The sequence below is a fragment of the Pelophylax lessonae genome (genome assembly GCF_965119305.1).
Source record: "Pelophylax lessonae genome assembly, chromosome: 7".
Lineage (NCBI taxonomy): Eukaryota > Metazoa > Chordata > Amphibia > Anura > Ranidae > Pelophylax > Pelophylax lessonae.
The window spans coordinates 170,444,991-170,464,698 of record NC_138774.1 but is presented as its reverse complement, the minus strand read 5'-3'; the positions used below and the strand labels follow the sequence as shown (position 1 = coordinate 170,464,698).

The 19,708-nt window shown below is 41.8% G+C and overlaps 1 protein-coding gene across 2 annotated transcripts in view; it reads right to left on the bottom strand.

Moving 5' to 3' along the window:
* ARHGEF9 (Cdc42 guanine nucleotide exchange factor 9) overlaps positions 1 to 19,708 on the bottom strand; it is a 621,241-nt gene that overhangs the window by 182,426 nt on the left and 419,107 nt on the right. For both annotated transcript variants that reach the window (XM_082263895.1, XM_082263896.1), the window contains one exon: positions 13,446 to 13,625. In XM_082263895.1, the coding sequence (XP_082120021.1) occupies positions 13,446 to 13,625 (180 nt within the window). The remainder of the gene's footprint in view (positions 1 to 13,445; positions 13,626 to 19,708) is intronic.

Here is a 19,708-nt window from a genome sequence, read left to right as displayed (position 1 = left end):
AGGGGCTGGCATCAGAACAAAGTTTCTGCTAGGGACATTACTGGAAAAAGGGCCAGTTGCATTTTTTATTTTTAAAAAGACTGGGCTTTTTTTTTCTTAATTAGAGTGGGGTTGTGTTTTTAATGGAGAACTCCAAGAGAGCCACTGCTTGTCTGTGTTCCAACCAACATAAGAGTTTAAAGCTGGATACACACTATACAATCATCCATAGATTTTTTCCTTTAGATTTACCAAAACCATATAATATAAGGTAAAACCTAAACGCTTTCAATTTGTATGCAATCAGGCAGACCCTTGCACTACATAGTTGAAGGTATATCTAAAGCAAATCAAACAAAAAAAGTTGTATATAGTGTGTATTCAGCTTTAGTTATTGCGATCCTGAATAATTCCCCTTATATAATGTTTACTGGTAGGGAGAACCACTCTGGAGAATCAGTGACTCAAAATTGCTAATTTTTGGAGAAATTTTATAGACCATTCGCAAACAAACCTGTGGTTATCCTTCTAAAACAAACCATTATCATAATAGGTAGACTTTGGCTTGGTTATATAGAGAACTTAAGAATTCCAAGACTTCACATAATAATGGACCCGGTTCTGTTTTCTTTTCAGGTTCCTCTAAAAGCTTTTTCTGTAATTTTTCATTCGAACATAAATATCACTGGTTTGCTTAAATAAGTCCCGTCCTTTACCGAAGCAGCTTTTCTTTGAACACTCTTATTATGCATTACTCTACAGATACGTTCATTGCTGTAAAGTTCATCGAGCCCTCACTGCTGTCACAGTACAACTGTGTTGCCTGTGTAAAGGTCTGCTTGCAAGATTGCATTGCTGCCTCCATATTTTAACCTTTCATACTGGTTTTCCCAGCTGCTGTTTATAAATAATGCACTTCCATAGCTAATTACAATGCCCGCACACCAGCAAACATCCAGCTGTCCTTTCTCCATGAGCACTTGATTTCTCAGGACTCAAATCTCATCGCGGGGGAATTGAATTCTGGTTTGGGTAGAATGGAAGCATGGATTATTTTTAGAACATAATAAATCAAGATATAAGAGAGGTGGGAGCAACATTATGAAAAGGACACTTGGTTCTCTTCATTTGTGTTTGGTTTTTATTTAGCAACTTTAACCATTACTACCTACAGATACATAGAGACTCAATTAGTATTTTATTTCAGAAGTTTCTTCCAGGAAATTTCTAGATCAAGGAAATACGTCAAAGGAAAAATACGGTGGAGCCATGCCTGTTTCTGTGAATGCATTCTGAGTCATTAATCTGGAACCAGTATGCTACAAGTAAGGTAAAAACTCCAGTCCTCATCTGTATACTGGTTTTGGGTCAGTGGCTCAGAATACATTAAAGTTAGACGATCAGCAGTATAGTCCCAAGAAGTGATCAGCAAAGGCACCCCTAATATTTTTGTCATGAAGGGTTTCCTTTACAGAGCTACTTTTGACTGGTATGTACAGTATATTAGGCTAACAGTCAGGGCCACCGGTAAGGGGGTACCTCTGGGCCTCCTGTAGGGGCCCAGGTCCTTCACTGTGACAGGGGGCCCGGCCAGCCAGCATATTCAAGTTTCATAATGCCCCTTGCATTGCCACTCACTACTGTCACTTATAGACACAGAAGCCCGGCTTCTGTGTTTTATAAGTGACAGTGGTCCTCTCTGGCAGCACACTGAAAGCCAGCCCTGCTCTCCTTGCATATACAACAGAGGAGGGGGCTGGGCGGGGTATACACACAGCTCTAGCCTCATGCTGCAGCATCTCCAGAAGCCCGCACAGGGAGCCTTACCTACAACTGTAAGTTTTGAGGAGAAGGGGGGCGCCCTGCACTGGGCACGGAGGAGAGAAGAGTACTGGGGGAGGGGGCAGAAATTTGGGGGAGAGCTCTGTACTCGGGGAGGGGGGTTGTAACCTGGCCAGTGAGATATGCACATCTGCACTCTGTATATAGCATACACCTTAACCCAAAATCTGAATGTAATGCACTCCTGAACCCTGCAGTCTGAATGTAATACATTCCTGAACCCTGCACTCTGCATATAACACACTTCTTCCCTGCACTCTGTACATAGCACACTGCTGAATTCTACACTTTGTATGTAGTGCACTTCTCAACCCTGAATGTCGAAAACCCCTCAACTTGGCACTCTGTTTGCAGTGCACTGCTGAAACCTTGCACTCTGTGTGTAATGTACTCCTCAACTCTGTACTCTTTACTCTAGCGCACCCCTGAATTCTGTACTTTGTGCATAGAAAACTTCTGAACCATGCACTTTGCATGTAACACACTCCTGAGTGATGCATTCTGTATGTTTGAGGAATGGGGGGGGGGGGGGTTGATGATGTTGATGGCAAGTGATGTGATGGGAGCATGATAGAGATTCTGCACCTTTTCTTTTAGAAAAAAAAATCCCTGTAGTCTTAGGCCTCATTTACACTAGCATGTACTTGAAGGCAAAACTGCATTTTATTTCGAGATGGGTCATGGGAGGGGCCAGGAGTGTGGTTGAGAGTGGGGGCAGGGGTGGGGTCAAATTTGGTCCCCATCAGGTAGGCTGTATGGGGCCTCATGATTTCTAACAGCGGTCCTGCTAAAAGTAACAGTTTGACATTTTAGTTAATAACCCTTCCTACATTTACAACACTCACCACCCTCTATAATGTGCCTATTCTGACTTTGTAGCTATTTTCTATCCTCAGCAAGCCCACTGACCTATCAGAGTTTCATTAGTGGCTACTGTGGATTAACTACATATGCTCCAAGTAGTTCAAAAGCATCAAATCAGCAAAAATACCTGTTTACAAACTTTAGTACAAAATTACAGAAATTGGATAATTGTTTCTCATTATTTCCCTGAATAAAAAAACATAAACCAGAAATACTATATTTATTATGAATATCATTGTAGATTTTAAAACGAAAAAGTAATATCTGTCCTCAGAAAGAGCCAAATTTCTGTTATTATTACGTAAAGTAGCTAAAAGGTTATCAGCTGTTGGATCTGCATACTGCAAAAATGGCAACATATGCTCTGGTTATGGGGGTATAAAACAGCACTGATCAGAGAGGGGATGAAAACATCAGCACTTGCCCAGGAGCTGCAAAGTTTAGGTAGGTTCTCAAATTATAGATTTAGTAAATCTAACATTGTATAAAGAATGAACAAAGTGGGCACAATTTGTTTGTGCATGCTTCATGGGGATGCGACTGCCCCTTGCTGTTTTTTTCTCACAATTTAAAGTTCTCCTCAGAGCACTAAATTTATGGGGTACTGCCCCTTAAAATCTTACATTTTCAAACTAATTTTGGACAGAAAATAATGCCCTCATGTGAATTTATAGATTTTTCTAGAAACATGGGGCTCATTTTATAAAGAACCCCTGCCTCATCCAAAGCCGCCAGTTGGTCAGCGACAGCTCAACAAGCTCCTCTCCCTCCCTCCCAACCTGTCAGTCTTGATCAAGGGGGGAATTTGTTGTTCATTTTTAATATTGCACTTGAGTCCTGATGAATATGTGCTTTTCTGTTTGGTACTTATGATCATTTGTTATAATTCAAGTTTTAATAGGGAATTATTATTTAATAAATATTTTAAGCCAATAAAAGTGCCACAGCCATTTTTCTGTCAATTAAGGCTGTTGCATTTTTAATTATTGAATATCTATATCTGTTTTGGGGGAGGGTGTGCAGCCTGCATTTCCATGCACAGTGAGGTTGTAATGTGTATGGTGACCTTTAAACTTGAAGTCTGCTTTAATGCGTTTGCTACCCTGAAAAAAAAAAGAAATAGATCCTGTCCCTTTAAAGCATGAATAACAGCACAGTGCTTGTGCTGTGTAATTTGGCCCTTTGTATCACCTGAAATATCTGGCTGATCCTGCGGGGTCCTGCCCTCTCCCTGTAAACTGACCATGGTTTATAATGGCTGCTGAGCCCTGACATTGTGGTCAGTTTACATTATGCCTCCGTCATCCGTAGCTCTTCTGTGTCCTTCTCCCCCCTCCCCTCCCTGCCTGTCAGCTCGTGACAGTGCCTGCCCCTTCCCTCTTGCTGCTGATATAACTTTAGCTTTCTTAGACAATTCCATGTGTTAGATAATGCAATGTCTTTAGTGTATATGCTTTTTTTTTTTTAATGCCTCTGTATACCTTATTTCCAAACGCTGTTCGGCGCTTACGTGACCGACAGCCGCTCTCCTCCTCTCCTCCTGACTGATGTTAGCAGTGGATTTTGTTTCAATATTTCTATTAAAATGTCAAAAGTCACAACAAGCCACGGTTTGCCCACGCAGGGGCGACATCGAACAGGTATGTAAAGAAACAACGTGTGAACATGTAATAAGTAACAAAACAATAAACTGTTACCAGGACTATAGAGGACCAGGTTACAAAATTAGGCATATATCATAGACTATATTACTCTGTACCCTGGAGAACAGCAGTCTACATTGCTAGCCTTCATATCAGGAAGGAAGAAAAGAGGGAGGAAACAGGGAAAGGAGAGAAAAAAGAGGAGAAAACAGAAGAGAAGAGGGGCCCCAGGAGAGGGCGAGTACCACAGACATGGAACCTGTACAAACAGCCGACCATAACTAGCCAGGGGCACAGATGGGAAGTAGTAATTTATCCACCAGATTTTTAAAAATGTTGCATGCGAATCCTTCAGTGTACTGGACATCTGCTCATCAACCATCAGAGTGGTCATTCTGGTTTTCACCCCCTGGAAAGCAACAGATGGAGTCTTCCAGGCCTGGGCAATGACTCTCTTTGCGGAGATAAAAAGGTATGTGGCCATTTTCTTCTGGGGTGCCAAGAGGTCCAGTATAGGGCAATGTAAAAGAGCCAGCCTGGCACCCTTGCGGATCGTCATTTGAAATAACCTCTGCAATAGGCCAGAGACCCTGGACAAGAAGCCCATCAATAGCGGGCAAGACCATCATATATGTAGGACATCCCCACGTTAACCACAATTCTGAAAACGTCTGTCACTGCAGCCAGGATAAGCGTGAGCAAGTCTGGCCGGGACCCTGTACCACCACAGGAGCACTTTGTAGGCGGCCTCTAGGGAGGTAGTGTTGAATGAACATTTCGCTATGGTTATCAAAGCCTTATGCCCCGTACACACGTTCCGATAATCGTACGACAAAACTCGCTTTCGACCTGATCGCACGATAATCTGATCGTTAGTACACAGCTTTCGACAGCCGATCACGACAGTTCATTCAACAAAATCCGAAGGGACAAACAGGAAAACTTCTGTCGTACGACAGCCTACCGAACGACAAACGTTTCATCAGTACACTATGCGTCCGCTAAAGATCAATCGACAAAGACCGCGCATGCTCAGAAACACTAAAATAGCACGGAAAAAGGCTGGCTGCCATTGTTTTTGTTTTGCACCATCTGATACGTAGCTAAGCAACAAGGAAGCTTTTCCAGAATCGTACGACAAAAATCATACGTATGTACGCATTGTTGAATTCGATGTTAGTATCATGCAACAAAATGCGAACGATAAGTCGTCCGATTATCTGAACGTGTGTACGGGCATTACTCCAGTCCTCTCCCTTAATATCAAATCCAAGGTCTCTCTCCCATTGTGTCACATAGGAAAGGGTAGATAAAGATGACCTACCATTAAGAGAGGCATAAATTGATGAGAAAAGACCAGGGGATCCTGGGGAATGTAGACAAGTATGCTCAAAAGACGTCTTGTGAAAAGGAAAGGTGGAAGTACGACAAATAGGCAAAATCCTATTGCGCAATTGCAAATAGTGGAAGTTTTCCTGCCTGAAAATCTCGTGTGTCTCCTGAAGGGCCTCCCACAATGGAAATGAACACGCAGTTAAAAAATAATGCACCCTGGTGAAACTATGGAGAAGGAGTAAGGTTGTTCTAACTTCAGTACAAAAAGGGGATTATTAAAGATTGGTTAAAAAAGCAAGAAGGGAGACATCAAGTTTCCGGAAAAAATCCAACAGAATCCCACAGCTTCAGGCTATGAAGCATTAGAGGGCTTAGGGTTATGGGACGCAATCTATGAGGGAACCAGAGCAACACTTCTAAAGAAATCGGGGCACAATTAGGTCATTCAAAAAGCACTCATAATGGAACAGCAGAGGTGGCATGTAGCATGGAAAGTTGATAAATCTGAGCTGCCAAATAGCGCTTGGCCATATTAGGAGCTCCCAAGCCACCTTGTAATCTAAGAGTGTAGAGCGTTGACCTGGGAACTCTGTGGCATTTGTGAGCCAAGATAAATTGAAGGATTTTGTTCTGTAAAAGACGTAGAAAGAAGGAGGGGACGTGTATGGATGTCCGAAAGAAATAGAGGGCTTTGAGCAGGATTGTCATTTTGGCAGCATGGATCTGACCTATTCAAGAGAGGGAAGGAAATTGCCAGGAGTGGAGAAGAGAGGTCATTGAGCACAGCAGAGGATAGTAGTTGGCTGTGAACAAGGTGGAGTAAGAGAAAGGGAGTTTAATCCCCAAATAATCTATAGAGTGGGGTGCCCAGTGATAGGGGAATTGGGTCTGTAGATGTAGGACCAGGTCATCAGGAAGGTTGGTGTTCAGCGCCATGGTTTTAGACAGAATTATACAGAGGCCTGAGATAACAGAAAAGTTATCCAGCATCACCTGAAGGTTTGGAAGAGTAACACTAGGATTGATCAGGACCAGGAGGGCATCGTCGGCATAAAAATTTGCCTTACAGTAGTTACCCACGTAAGGAACGCTGGAAATGTCAGGGTTTTCATGGAGAGCCATGGCCAGCGGCTCCAGTGCAAGAATAAAAAGCGCTGGTGACAGTGAATAGCCCTGCCTCGTGCCCCAGACAATCAGGAAAGGTGCGGAAAGAAACCCAGTATTTAACAGAGGCTTTGGGGGTCGAGTATAGGGCCAAGAAGTCTCCTCCAAAACCCCACCGCGTGATTGAAAATTCTAAGTAAATCCAAAGAGAATGAATCAAAAGCTTGGTATATGTCGAGAGACAATAAAAAGCCTGGTATCTTGCGTTTGTGTAAAATATGGATTAATTGTATAGCCTTGCGAATGTTATCCCCTGCCTGCCTGCCTGGGACGAAGCCTACCTGGTCTCTATGTATGAGCTAGTGGAGGTATGTATTGACACAGGTGCTCAGAACCTTCCCTAAGATTTTACGTTCAACAAAGAGATTGGTCTGAACGCCTGGGGCTCATTGGCCTCGTCCATTGTTTTAGGGCTCATAGTAATATAAGCCTTAAGAGATTTGGAAGAGGGCTGAGATCCCCGTTTCAATGCGTTAAAATATGTAGCAAGATGGGGGATTAGGAGAGTGGCAAATTTTTTATAGTAAATTCCCAAAAACCCATCCGGCCCAGGCGGCCTTGGAGGGCTTTAGTGACTTAATGGCCCTGGCAATTTCCTCCTCAGAAATGTCTGCTTAAAAGGGAAGATGTAGGTGTTGAAATAAGCTTTCAGTGTGTTCTAGGTCAAACGAATTTTGTTTCCTATATAGGGCAGACAAGAAGGTAGAAAACTCCACCATAATCTCCGTCAGGTGGTGAGACCACCACCCCTGGCACATAACTGGACAGGCTTGTGTGTACGGCCCACTGAATTGTGTTTCTAGGCCAACATGGGTCCGGGTTTGAAGCACTTGTATAGAATGTATATCTGGCCCAGCGCAGGACTTTTTCAGCCTGCTCAGTGGTAAGGAGGTCAAGCTCAGTAGCCAGGGTATCACGGGCCTTACGGTTAGCCACAGTCAGCTGTACCTTCCACGCTGCATCAGCCTGAGCCAGGAGAGAAGTCAGCTCCCTCTGTTCCCTATCCTGTTTTCTGGAGGTGGCAATGTGGATCAGGTGACCCCTAATGGGGTCTTATGAGCCTCCCATAAGGATACAGCATAGGTCACTGAACCCAGGTTCTCAGAAAAATAGGATTGAATGTGTGATTGTATCTGGATATAGTAAGCCTGAATGGTGAGCAGGGACTCATTCAGCCTCCATTAATAAGTAGGTTGAGGGAGGTCCACAAGGTTAACCAGCAGAACCAAGGGATCATGGTCCGACCAGGTGGAAGCTGGGATGGAGATCATGTCCACCAATGGTAGGTGTCAAAGGTGAGTGAATATGTGGTCGATTCTGCAGCTCTAGTGTGGATTAGAGTAAAAGGTATATTCCAGTGACCCAGGGTGGAGTTCCTGCCAGACATCCACCAAGCCATAGTTCTGCAAAAGAGAGCACATGTTTGTTTCTGAAAGGGTATCAGTGGCAGGGGCCACCCCACTCAGAGAGCGCCTGTCGAGGGAGAAATTAGGCATCATATTTGAGTCTCCCATGAAGAGAGGTATGCCCTTCTGGTGTCGTAATTCATAATGGGCTGTCAAAAGCACTATACCAACGATCTGAAAATCAGCAAATTGTTAGTCGGAAGAAATTTTACTTCCGATTTTCTTATCGTGTGTGTGTATGGGCCTTAGGACCAAACTCTTCTAGATAATGGTCAATGAGAAACTCTCAGCCCTCCTCAATGAAAAAATAACCCAGTTTAAAAAGACATGGGTGTCCTAGATCACCTATCTTAAGGGGTACTCTTAAGGGCTAAAGGTTCTGGAATCTTGATAATGAGCTTTTCCATCGCACAGAGCTCTCCTCCTTTCTTTCAATTCCTATACTTCTTGGAGGTGAAGTTTTGCACCCTCGCCTGGATGAGCAATTTGGAAAATGATCAGATGAGTAGAAGAAATGTTACCATCATGGGGGTGTAGCAGTAACATTCCATTATAAGCCTTTTTTTTATTATTTTGAATGTTACCACTGGCTGATTAAGTTGAATAATGTTTTTTTCAACCATTTGTAAATGTTTTGCATGTATCATCTGAAATCTGCCAATAAAAATTATTGGAAAGAAAAAAAATTGGAAAAACATTATGAGGTAAAGCTTATATGAGTTTTTAGAGACAGAGGCTACATCTGTTTCAATTATGGACACTGCATGAGCTGAGCTGAAATGGCCACCCTACATAAATAAAGGCATACAATAACTGTAAATCTACAGTTCTAATAGTGCTTTGATATAACCATTTAGTTATGAAGGATAAGGGGGCATTGCAATATCCTGACAAGGAAACAAAAATAAATATGGAAATCCCTGGGTAAATCCTTAGAGGTTTCCAAAAATAGAACTTATTCCTTTGCGATTTGGCAATGCAGAAGCTTAACCAGGTCACTGCTATAGAAGGTAAAGGAAAAGATGTGAGCAGAAAAAGATGCTTTTATTACCGCTCAAAAACATCCAACACCATCTGTAGAGTTATATTTCTGCATAAAGAGACAGTCCCCTGAATGCTGGCCTGATATTTAGCACTCATGTATTTTAGAAGCAGCTGTGCAAAAAAGTATCAGAGAATGGAGAGATGAGAAACAGCAAAGAAAAAAGCAATGCCATTGTGTGTATATAGATTCCATTACACGTGGACAGGCAGGGCCTATGACCACTTTTTAAAACGATATTGCCCATAAAAAAATTTTGGGCAGAATAAATGTCTAACACTTGCCTAGTAGCGCAGGTTTTTTCGTTATGGTTTCCAGAATCAAAACATACGGAAAGGAAATTACCAAGACTGACGCAGGGAAACATCCGTGTGTCTTCTGTCTTAAGACTTGCATGGAATTTTTTAACAGCATTTTATGGTACATTAATTTAAAGCCCCTGGCACTGCTGTTCATGGTGCTGGGCTTTCGCTGTGGATAACAATTGTAAGGTAAAACATTTTCAAAAAAATCCCTGACCTCAAACCAATAGCCAGTTGTTAACCTGACCTTAAAATCAAACTAAAACCCCCAAAGAAACGCTCAAACTGAACCCTTACACTTAAACCAACATTTAGAATTAACCCCTGAAGGGGTACTATAGCATTTTTAATCATTATGGATACACGAGAAAATAATCTATATAATGTAAAAGATTTTGCCGTTACTGTATTTGTTAATTTACTGTATGAAATTTGTACTTGACTAATAATATGGGGGCAGACTTTTGATCTTAAAATCTCTTTGCTGATTTAAAACAACAAGATCTGTGCAGTAAAAATTTCAAGCCAAAGCTTGTGTGACTTAGGCTGGAAAGTGGTAAACAGCGGGGAGAAGGGTGTGTTTTTTAAATTTAAAATAAAAAAAATTAGGCGCCCAATAAGGTCTTTATGGAACAAAAAAATTAGAAATGCCTAAAACGTAACTTGGCCCTAACACTTAACCTCACTGTAACACTAACTCCTAACCCAAACATAAACATATCTTTTTATTTACAATTCATAAATTCCCTAACCCCTTGACAAAATCCTCATCGTTAAAGTTGAACTCGGAAAAAAATATTTTTGGACATTTGCTATGTAAAAATTAATTACCTCTAATGATGGTTGTCCCAAGTCTAAATGATGCTACGTTAGGTAATTCATCCTGGACCCTACTGTAAGCAGCGAATTTCCAGTGCTAAAACTGAGACTAGTACAGTAAATGATAATGAGTCACTCGCTCCCCACCTTCCTCTCACCTAGAATTTATTTTTTAGGCTTTTTTCCTTTATTTCCACCTGGTCATCCTTCCGGAAACAAACTTCCTCTTTTAGGGTTACAACACTTACTCTTTCTGTACATCTGTGAAGGAGCAGCATTGCCACACTTGGCTGTCCCCCTCCCCATGTTTTGAACTGCAGAAAGATATAATGAGGCCTACACCTTCAGCCCGCGTCCTTAGACTAAAAATAAGGAGGCGCTAATCTAACATCATCAGTAAGGACGAAGGTGCATGAACAGGAAGCAACCTGAAAAAGAAGCTATCATGCAGATTTCAAGTAATAAAAAGGTAACTATAAAACCTGATGTTTAACAGAAAATTAAAAACGTAGCTGTATGAAGAGTAATAAAACATTGGCAAGAAGTTTCTGTCTAGGGTTCAGTTATACTTTTCATTTTTTTTCTATGTGTGCCCAATGAATTAGTATTATACACATGTAATTTATAAAGCTGTGGTATTGTCCTTTTAACATGCTGCTAGCGCATGGGCTAGAATTTGTCCTGCGCATGCCTAGAATTGCTGTATAATAGATAAGCTGCATGATTTTTTTAAACATTTTTTTATTTTATACTAGATCTTTGTGCATTAAAAAACTTCATAAACTTTAAATTAGCAATAGGCATAAAATATACAACAGCAAGTATAAATAAGCCTTATTTAAAGAAACACAAAAGATCAATGATAGTGTACAAAACATCAAAGCTTTAGCCACTGTCACATTTTACCTGCTGTGGGCTACGTCGTTTTATTTGCATATTTTTCCTAAATACCCCCTTGTGTAACTTTTAGGCAAGTATATTTTTGGGCATTAAAGAAAATTCCATTGGGCACACTATGAACCAAACATGGCAGTATAGAACACAGTGAAAAAATCCACCCTTTCTATGTAAATGAAACTTACTTTTTATAACTTTAACAGTCAAGAGTATATAACAAAACTTACCGTTGCTGTTCTGTGCTCAATGTTTTTTTTTTAAATATAGCTCCAGACCCAATGGATTGTTTAAAAGAAAATGTCCAGCTTTCCTTTAGATTGCTTTTGAATTCTAATAACAAAATACCTGTAAACACCTGCCTCCATATGTCATTTTATTTATATCCTCTGCAATGTCTGACTACCTATTTTACAGCTATTACAAAATATTTCAGCTATTACTAGACACACTTTGTGGCTGGTTTACTAAAGGTAAATAGGCTGTTTACTTTGCAAGGAAATTTGCCCCAGTACTTAGTAAATGTGGGGAAGTTTAATTTTGCAAAGAATACCCAATCACATGCTAGGACAATTTTTTTAAAAACAGCATTTTTGTATGTACATGAATGGACAATGGAAATTAGAAGAGCCTTAACTCAATCACTAAATTCTGGGGCAAATTCCCTTACAAAATGAAACTTCCATTGGAAAGTGAACAGCCTTTAGTATGTCAACTCCCTTGCATATTATTTAAAGGTACCTATAGTCAATGCACCCCAAGTGTTTGAGAGGGGAAAGCAAGGAGTCTAATTTGATTCTACAAAAAAAGTGTGCAAAAACTCCCCTGTCTGTTTTTTCATTGATTCCTCTCCTTTTCTTGCTGTGAAGGATTCCTTCTATTGCTGGCTGCCAAGAGTGGGCTACATTTTTGCATATTGAGTCGCCCACTTAGTTCTGGCCAATGACTTCTAAGGAGAAGAGTGCTGGATTTGGCGGCCGGCTGCACACGGCAGTCAGGAAGAACGCTGAGAGTTGGAGCTTGCCTGCCAGTACTTCACAAGGCACTCCAGTATCTCTATAGAACTACACAGTGCATTTTGCCTAGAAAGGAAATTAGGCGCTACTCAGTCACTCTGTTAACAACGACGAGGGACTAACTGGCCACCAAGGGAACACTAAGTTTTATATGCCAGTGTTTATTATAAAACATTAAAAACGTATAGCTTGACAGGACACTGGCTAAAAATGAGACTACCTTTAGGGGTGCAATATACCTTGCTAGCCGTCAGTGGTAAAAGGCAGCAAAAGTATATGAAATGCACAGGTTGCAAACTTCCAGTTTAAATGGGGAAGCATTACTACCGTAATTGTACTATAGGCCACTAATAATCAATGTTAAAGAGGCACTATATTGGGTTGATTTGCTTAAGGCATAGCTGCTGTTCATCAATCACTTAAGCAGTCTCTATCTTTCCTTAAAAAAAGCAACCCCTTTGTGTTCAGTTGGCTACCATTACAAAATGCTGGAAAGAGATCGCCAGGAGATGGGCTAGGACAGATCCCAACAAAACTGGATTTTTTATTTATGTCCCTGAGGACAGAATTTCTCTGTTGCCAGATTTCACAAAACCTAGGCACCCTTAATTTCTGTTGTGATTCTCTGAGCAGCTGTATGTCTTCCTGATTTATGGACAAAACAGACAATCAAGGGCTGTTTTACTGAAGGAGCCATTTTTATTTTAGCATGATTTCCCATTAAAAACCCAATTAAATACATTTCCCTTAGCCCTTAAAATCTCTCAGGTTGGCTTCAGTAAGCGAGCTGCTTAAATACATATTGTCAACTCTCCCAAGCTAAAAATCATCCACACAAAACTACATTCGGAGATTGTAGCAGCTCACTCTATTAACTTCTATGACTTTTAAAGTGTATTTCTTTTTCGACACCCTACAAAATATTTGTATTCCATATAAAGAGACTGATCTGTATTTCAATGCACAAAGCAACCGCTGTTGTGTTTGTGGTTTTGAAAAGTAACAATATTCTTGATGCTGGAATGACAGTGCTGTGCAGTTTATACATTCTCATCATCTAAATATTCTTGTTGTATTATGTACCTTATATCCCAGAAGAATAAGTAAATTCATTACATCAATGAACTGGGGTCACTTACCCTCACAAAGCTGGCAGGAAACCATCCTTCCTCATCATCAATCTGACCCCACCACCAATCCTTGTTGGAAGCATCTAGAACTTTGATGACGTCGCCGGCTTTAAATGCCAACTCCCGGTTGGCCATGGTGACGTGATCCCATGCTGCCTCAGCACTTACAATAGATCCACCGCTGATTAGCTGTATAAAATAAAGAGGAAAGCGCTGTTAGTCACATTAAGTCATTTGAGCTGCTGCGAATAAACAGGGTGATCACAGTCCAGCACACAGAAAAAGGGACTAACAGAATACAAAAAACTCCACACAGAAGACAGGTAATGAATGATTGGATCAGCGGCACTGCCCAGCCTGATTCAATCTACACCACCACAATCCCAATCAGCCTGTACTGCACCCCTAACACCATGTTACAATCAGAACCTGGGTATATTCACCGACACAAAAAAGACACACTGAAGTGCATCAAAATCGAAAAAAAGCACCTTTGATGTAAGGACAATCACATGAATTACACATTGTTATTAACAAATAATTGCTAGCCATTTTGGTAATGTGACTGAGCGTCTACAAATCACCCATGTACCTCTACTTTTAACCACTTGCCTACAGTGCACTTTCACCCCCTTCCTGCCCAGACCGATTTTCAGCTTTCAGCGCTCTCACACTTTGACTGAGAATTACTCAGTCATGCAACACTGTACCCATACAAAAATTATGTCCTTTTTTTCACACAAATAGAGCTTTCTTTTGATGGTATTTGATCAATACTGGGTTTTTTATTTTTTGTGCTATAAATAAAAAAAGACTGAAAATATCGTGAAAAAACACATTTTTCTTTGTTTCTGTCATAAAATTTTGCAAATTAGTCATTTTTCTTCACAAATTTTGGCCAAAATTTATACTGCTACTTATCTTTGGTAAAAATAACCCAAGTAAGTGTATATTATTTGGTCTTTGTGAAAGTTAGAGAGTCCACAAGTTATGGTGCTATTCATTGAAAATTGATCACACTTGATCACACCTGATGTACTGAAGGCCTATCTCATTTCTTGAGACACTAAAAGGTCAGGAAAGTACAAATACCCCCCAAATGACCCCTTTTTGGAAAGTAGACATTCCAAGGTATTTAATAAGGGGCATGATGAGTTTTTTGAAGTTGTAATTTTTTCCCACAATGCTTTGCAAAATGAAGATTTTTTATTTTTTATTTTTTTTTTTTTTACAAATTGCCGTATTAACAGGTTATTTCTCTCACACAGCACATGTATACTTGCAACTACACCCCAAAACACATTCTACTACTCTGCCTGAGTATGGCGATACCACATGTGTGAGACTTTTTCACAGCCTGGCCACATACAGAGGCCTAACATCCGAGAAGCAGCGTCCGGCATTCTAGGAGCACAAATTACACATATCATTTCCTGACAACCTATCGCACTTTTGAAGGCCCTGGAGCACCAGGACAATAGAAACCCCCATAAAATGACCCCATTTTGGAAAGCAAACAGCCCAACGTATAATTTTTGAGGCATAATGAGTCTTTTGAATATGTCATTTTTTTCCACAAGTTTTTGGAAAATGTGGAAAGAAAATGAAAACACATTTTTTTTACACAAAGCTGTCCATTTATGCAATATTTCTAACACATCGCATGTACATAGCAAAACTTGCACCCCAAAATACATTCTGCTATTCCTCCTGAGTATGGCGATACCACATGTGTAACACTTTTTCACAGCCTGGCCACATACATAGGCCTCACATCCAAGTAGCGCTTTACACAAAGTTGTCCATTTATCCACTTTAAGACTGGGCCTATTTTTGACACTTGGTGTTTACAAGCTAAAATAATTTTTTTTGCTAGAAAACTACTTTGAACCCCCAAACATTATATATTTTTTTTTAGCAGAGACCCTAGAGAATAAAATGGAGATCGTTGCAATATTTTTTATCACACCATATTTGCGCAGCAGTCTTCCAAATGCGATTTTTTTGAAAAAAATTCACTTTTTTGAACTAAAAAATAAGAAAACAGTAAATTTAGCCCAATTTTTTTCCATAATATGAAAGATAATGTTACGCCAAGTAATTAGATACCAAACATGTCATGCTTCAAAATTGCGCATGCTCACAGAATGGCGCCAAACATTGGTACTTAAAAATCCCCATAGGCAACATTTTAAAAATTTCTGCAGGTTACTAGCTTAGAGTTACAGAGGAGGTCTAGGGCTTAAATTATTGCACTCGCTCTAACGATCGCGGCGATACCTCACATGTATGGTTTGAACACCGTTTACATATGTGGGCGGGACTTGCGTATGCGTTTGCTTCTGCGCGCGAGCTAACGGGGACAGGGCGCTTTAATTTTTTTTTATTTTTTTTTTTCCTATTTATTTTATTTATTATTTTTTTATTTTTACACAGTTTAAAAAAAAAAAAATGTTTTGATCATTTTTATTCCTATTACAAGGAATGTAAACATCCCTTGTAATAGAAATTGGCATGACAGGTCCTCTTTATTGTGAGATCTGGGGTCAAAAAGACCTCACACCTCACAACTACACTAAAAAAGAAAAAAAAAAAAAAAATTGTTGAAAAAGAGGGAAAAAAAAAAAGCAAAAAAAAAAAAGCGGCCCTTTAAACCGGTTGCTAGGCAACGTCTTTTGACGTAGCTCCGGTCCTCCAAGACCATAGAGTTGAGTGAGGGCCATCTTGCCCTCACTCGACTTCCTGTCTCTGAGGATCCGGGACCGGATAGTTTTCTCCGCTGCCGGCGGGTCCGGTAAGCTGGGAAAACGTCTGGGACGCGGCAGGAGGGGGGGGGGGCACCTCTTCCCCTGCACCGTAAGGGTAATTCCGCGGCGAATCCGCCACTGGGACCACCCTTATCTGAAAGCCGACCGCCCGCCGTTTCAAAAAATACCGGGGTTATGGGGGCTATCTGCTGCCATAACTCCAGTATTTAGCTTTTAATGGCCGACGTATATAGTCGTTAGGCGGTCAGTAAGTGATTGCATGTATATGGCAAACAGGTGACGATGACTGACGGGGTGACAGGTGACGATGACTGATGGGGTGACAGGTGACGATGACTGATGGGGTGACAGGTGACGATGATTGATGAGGTGACAGGTGATGATGATTGATGAGGTGACAGGTGACGATGATTGATGGGGTGACAGGTGACGATGATTGATGGGGTGACAGGTGACGATGATTGATGGGGTGACAGATGACGATGATTGATGGGGTGACAGATGACAGTCACTGACGGGGTGACATGTGACGATGATTGATGGGGTGACAAGTGACGATCACTGATGGGGTGTCAAGTGACGATGACTGATGGGGTGACAGGTGACGATGACTGATGGGGTGACAGGTGACGGTGATTGATGGGGTGACAGGTGACGGGCGATGGTCACTGATGGGTGACAGGTGACGGGCGATGGTGCATTGCTGATGGCAGTCTCTGGTGACCGGTGAACTTTAGGCTATGTTCACATGTGAGCGTAGCGATCACGGTCAGAATCACTGCGATTCTGCCCGTGATCCAGAAATCATTGCAAATTGCGGGACGCCTGTGCGTTGCCCGTGATTTGCAATAGCACCCCAAACGCTGTGCGATGTTGCCGCCATTTCCGCCTGCCGAATCGCGGTAACATTGCGCAAACAACGCATGACGCTCCAAAGAAACTCTTGTACCTTTTTTGGGCGTCATGCGATGTTTGCGCGATGTTACCGCGATTCGGCAGGCGGAAATGGCGGCAACATCGCACAGCGTTTGGGGTGCTATTGCAAATCAAGGGCAACGCACAGGCGTCCTGCGATTTGCAATGATTTCCGGATCGCGGGCAGAATCGCAGTGATTCTGCCTGCGATCGCTGCGCTCACATGTGAACGTTATGGGTGTCAATTTCTGGGCACTGATGAGGTGACTGTTGGGTGACAGGTGACATTGGGGGGGGCTGAGGACTGTGTGGGGACCTTTATTAGTGTGATTTTTACTTTTTACATGTGTACAGAGCAGTAACTCACTATTTCTAGCTCTTCTCCCCTCATACTGGAAACTGTATGAGGGGAGCAGAGCTAGTAACACTGAGTTACTGCTCTTTGTTTACATTTTCTGATCGGCTGTGAATGGATTCACAGCCGATCACATAGTAAACAGTCACTGTCAGTGACTGTTTACTACCGCCGGTGACAGCTGTGTTCCTACGGAACACAGTGCCACCGACATGACCGCGCTGCGCGCTCCCGATCGCGCATGCGCGGTCATCTAGTGGGCGCCTTCATTGTGATCGGCTGTGTCATTGGAACACAGCCGATCACGTGGGAAACAGCCACGCCCATTGGCAGTTTCCCCCCTGCCGGTGACGGGGGGTGTCCCGGGGACACCCCGACACCGGCAGTGCAGGGCGGCGCGCACGCGATCGCGCGCCTGCCCTGCTTAAAGTGCCGCCGTCATATGACGGCGGCCCAGGATAATGGTCGCTCCGCTCCGCCGTCATATGACGGCGGGCGGGCGGCAAGCGGTTAATCTAAGGCTGCATTAATGTTAAAGAGAAATCTCTTTAAAAGGATATATACAGAAAAAAATAACCCGACAGGGATTGTACCCTTCCTTACTCTATCCAAAACGAAAACAGTGATTTCAGTTTGCAGCAAAAAAAGTAACTGCCAACAGTTAGTTCAATCTGTCAGTATCAGAGATTTCTAATTGCCTAGCTTAAAGTGGACTTTGCAGTAAAAGGTAGGGTCTGCTTGTAATGCTTGCCCCCCCCCCCCCCCCCCTCCCCCTGAAAAATCACCTGGTTTTAGTACGTATAAAAGATACCAGTAAAAAAACAAGTCAGATAAAAATCCTTACAGTACCCCTTCTATCTTCTGGCAGTGGCGCCTAGGCAAGGATGACATCACACTCTTTGCAGCCAGATCTGGGTGAATACAGAGAAACCGAAATCTTGTCAAAAGACACGCTTGTAACAGACTGGGTTGTCTTTGCCAGCTCTGTATTCCCCAAGAATATTCCCGAAAAGACGGTGACATCACGCCCACCAATGCAGAAGATGGAGGTAAGGTAAAATAAAATGTAAGCTTTACACCTACTGCAGGTGTTTTTTTCAGGGGTAGGGATGCCATGCAGTATATGATGACCTTGCATTGTATTGCAAGGTTTGCTTTAAAGTAGCAAGAATATGAATGAAGCTTTGTTTCAGTGCTGACGAAAAAGATTCCAGTAACTAGATTCAGGGGACCAGAACTAGTTAAAAATAGTCAATACCTTAAGAAAAATCAATACATAAAAGTATTTTTACACCATTATTGCTTTTATGCACACAATACTTTTTTCTTCTACACATTGGCAAGACTGTAAGCACATCAACTACTCTCTAATTGAAGGCACACATTAAATGAGATATAATTAATTGGTAAACAAATTACATTGTACAATAGTAAATGTCGCCAAATTCAAAATACAGGCCAAAGTAATTTGTAAAGCAGTAACAATGAACAATTTGGGGCGTTATTGCAAATTATTTTGGTCTGACTTCTAAAAACTGGTTGACTGAAAAGTCAGGTGTTAGGGAAGGGACGCGAGGGCCAGGTCACATCATGAATTGCAGAGGAGGCGATGTGCATTTCTGTGCAATTCATATGCCATCTAGGTGCAGTGTGATTTCAGCGCATTCATTTTAGTGGGCCGAAAGCGGACCAAGGCTGCAACAAAAGTAGTGCATGCACTACTTTTAAAACGCACCGCGTTTGCAAGCTGAATTGGGGTGTCCTTAAGTTAACACTGACACACGCTCCAGATCGCAAGTGCAAAGCATTTGGAACATGTTGCGAGAAACCTGCTCTTTCTGTACCTCTTAACTGCCTCTTAAGAAGTAGAAAATGTTCACTTATTGAATAAAGTTACTGCAAGCTCTGTTTAGAAATGAGATTCGAGCTCCCCCCAACCTTTGGTTCAAGGCGAATACTTGGGATACGTTTGTGAGTTTGCTCCAGAGATTAGGAACAACTCATAATGCAAGGTTTAGCCTTTACCTCTGGTTGCCTAAGTCACAAGAGCAAATTATCTGAAGGAATATATAACCCTGTCCCCTCACTATGACTGGGTGGACTGAAAGCAGCCATATTGTGTGTTGGAGCTGTCAGAGGGAAGCTGAGAATTCTGTCTATGTGCTTTAGAGTGCTATACTGTAGACTGCAGTAGTGGACTACATATCCTTTGGTAACCAATTCTGTAACACAAT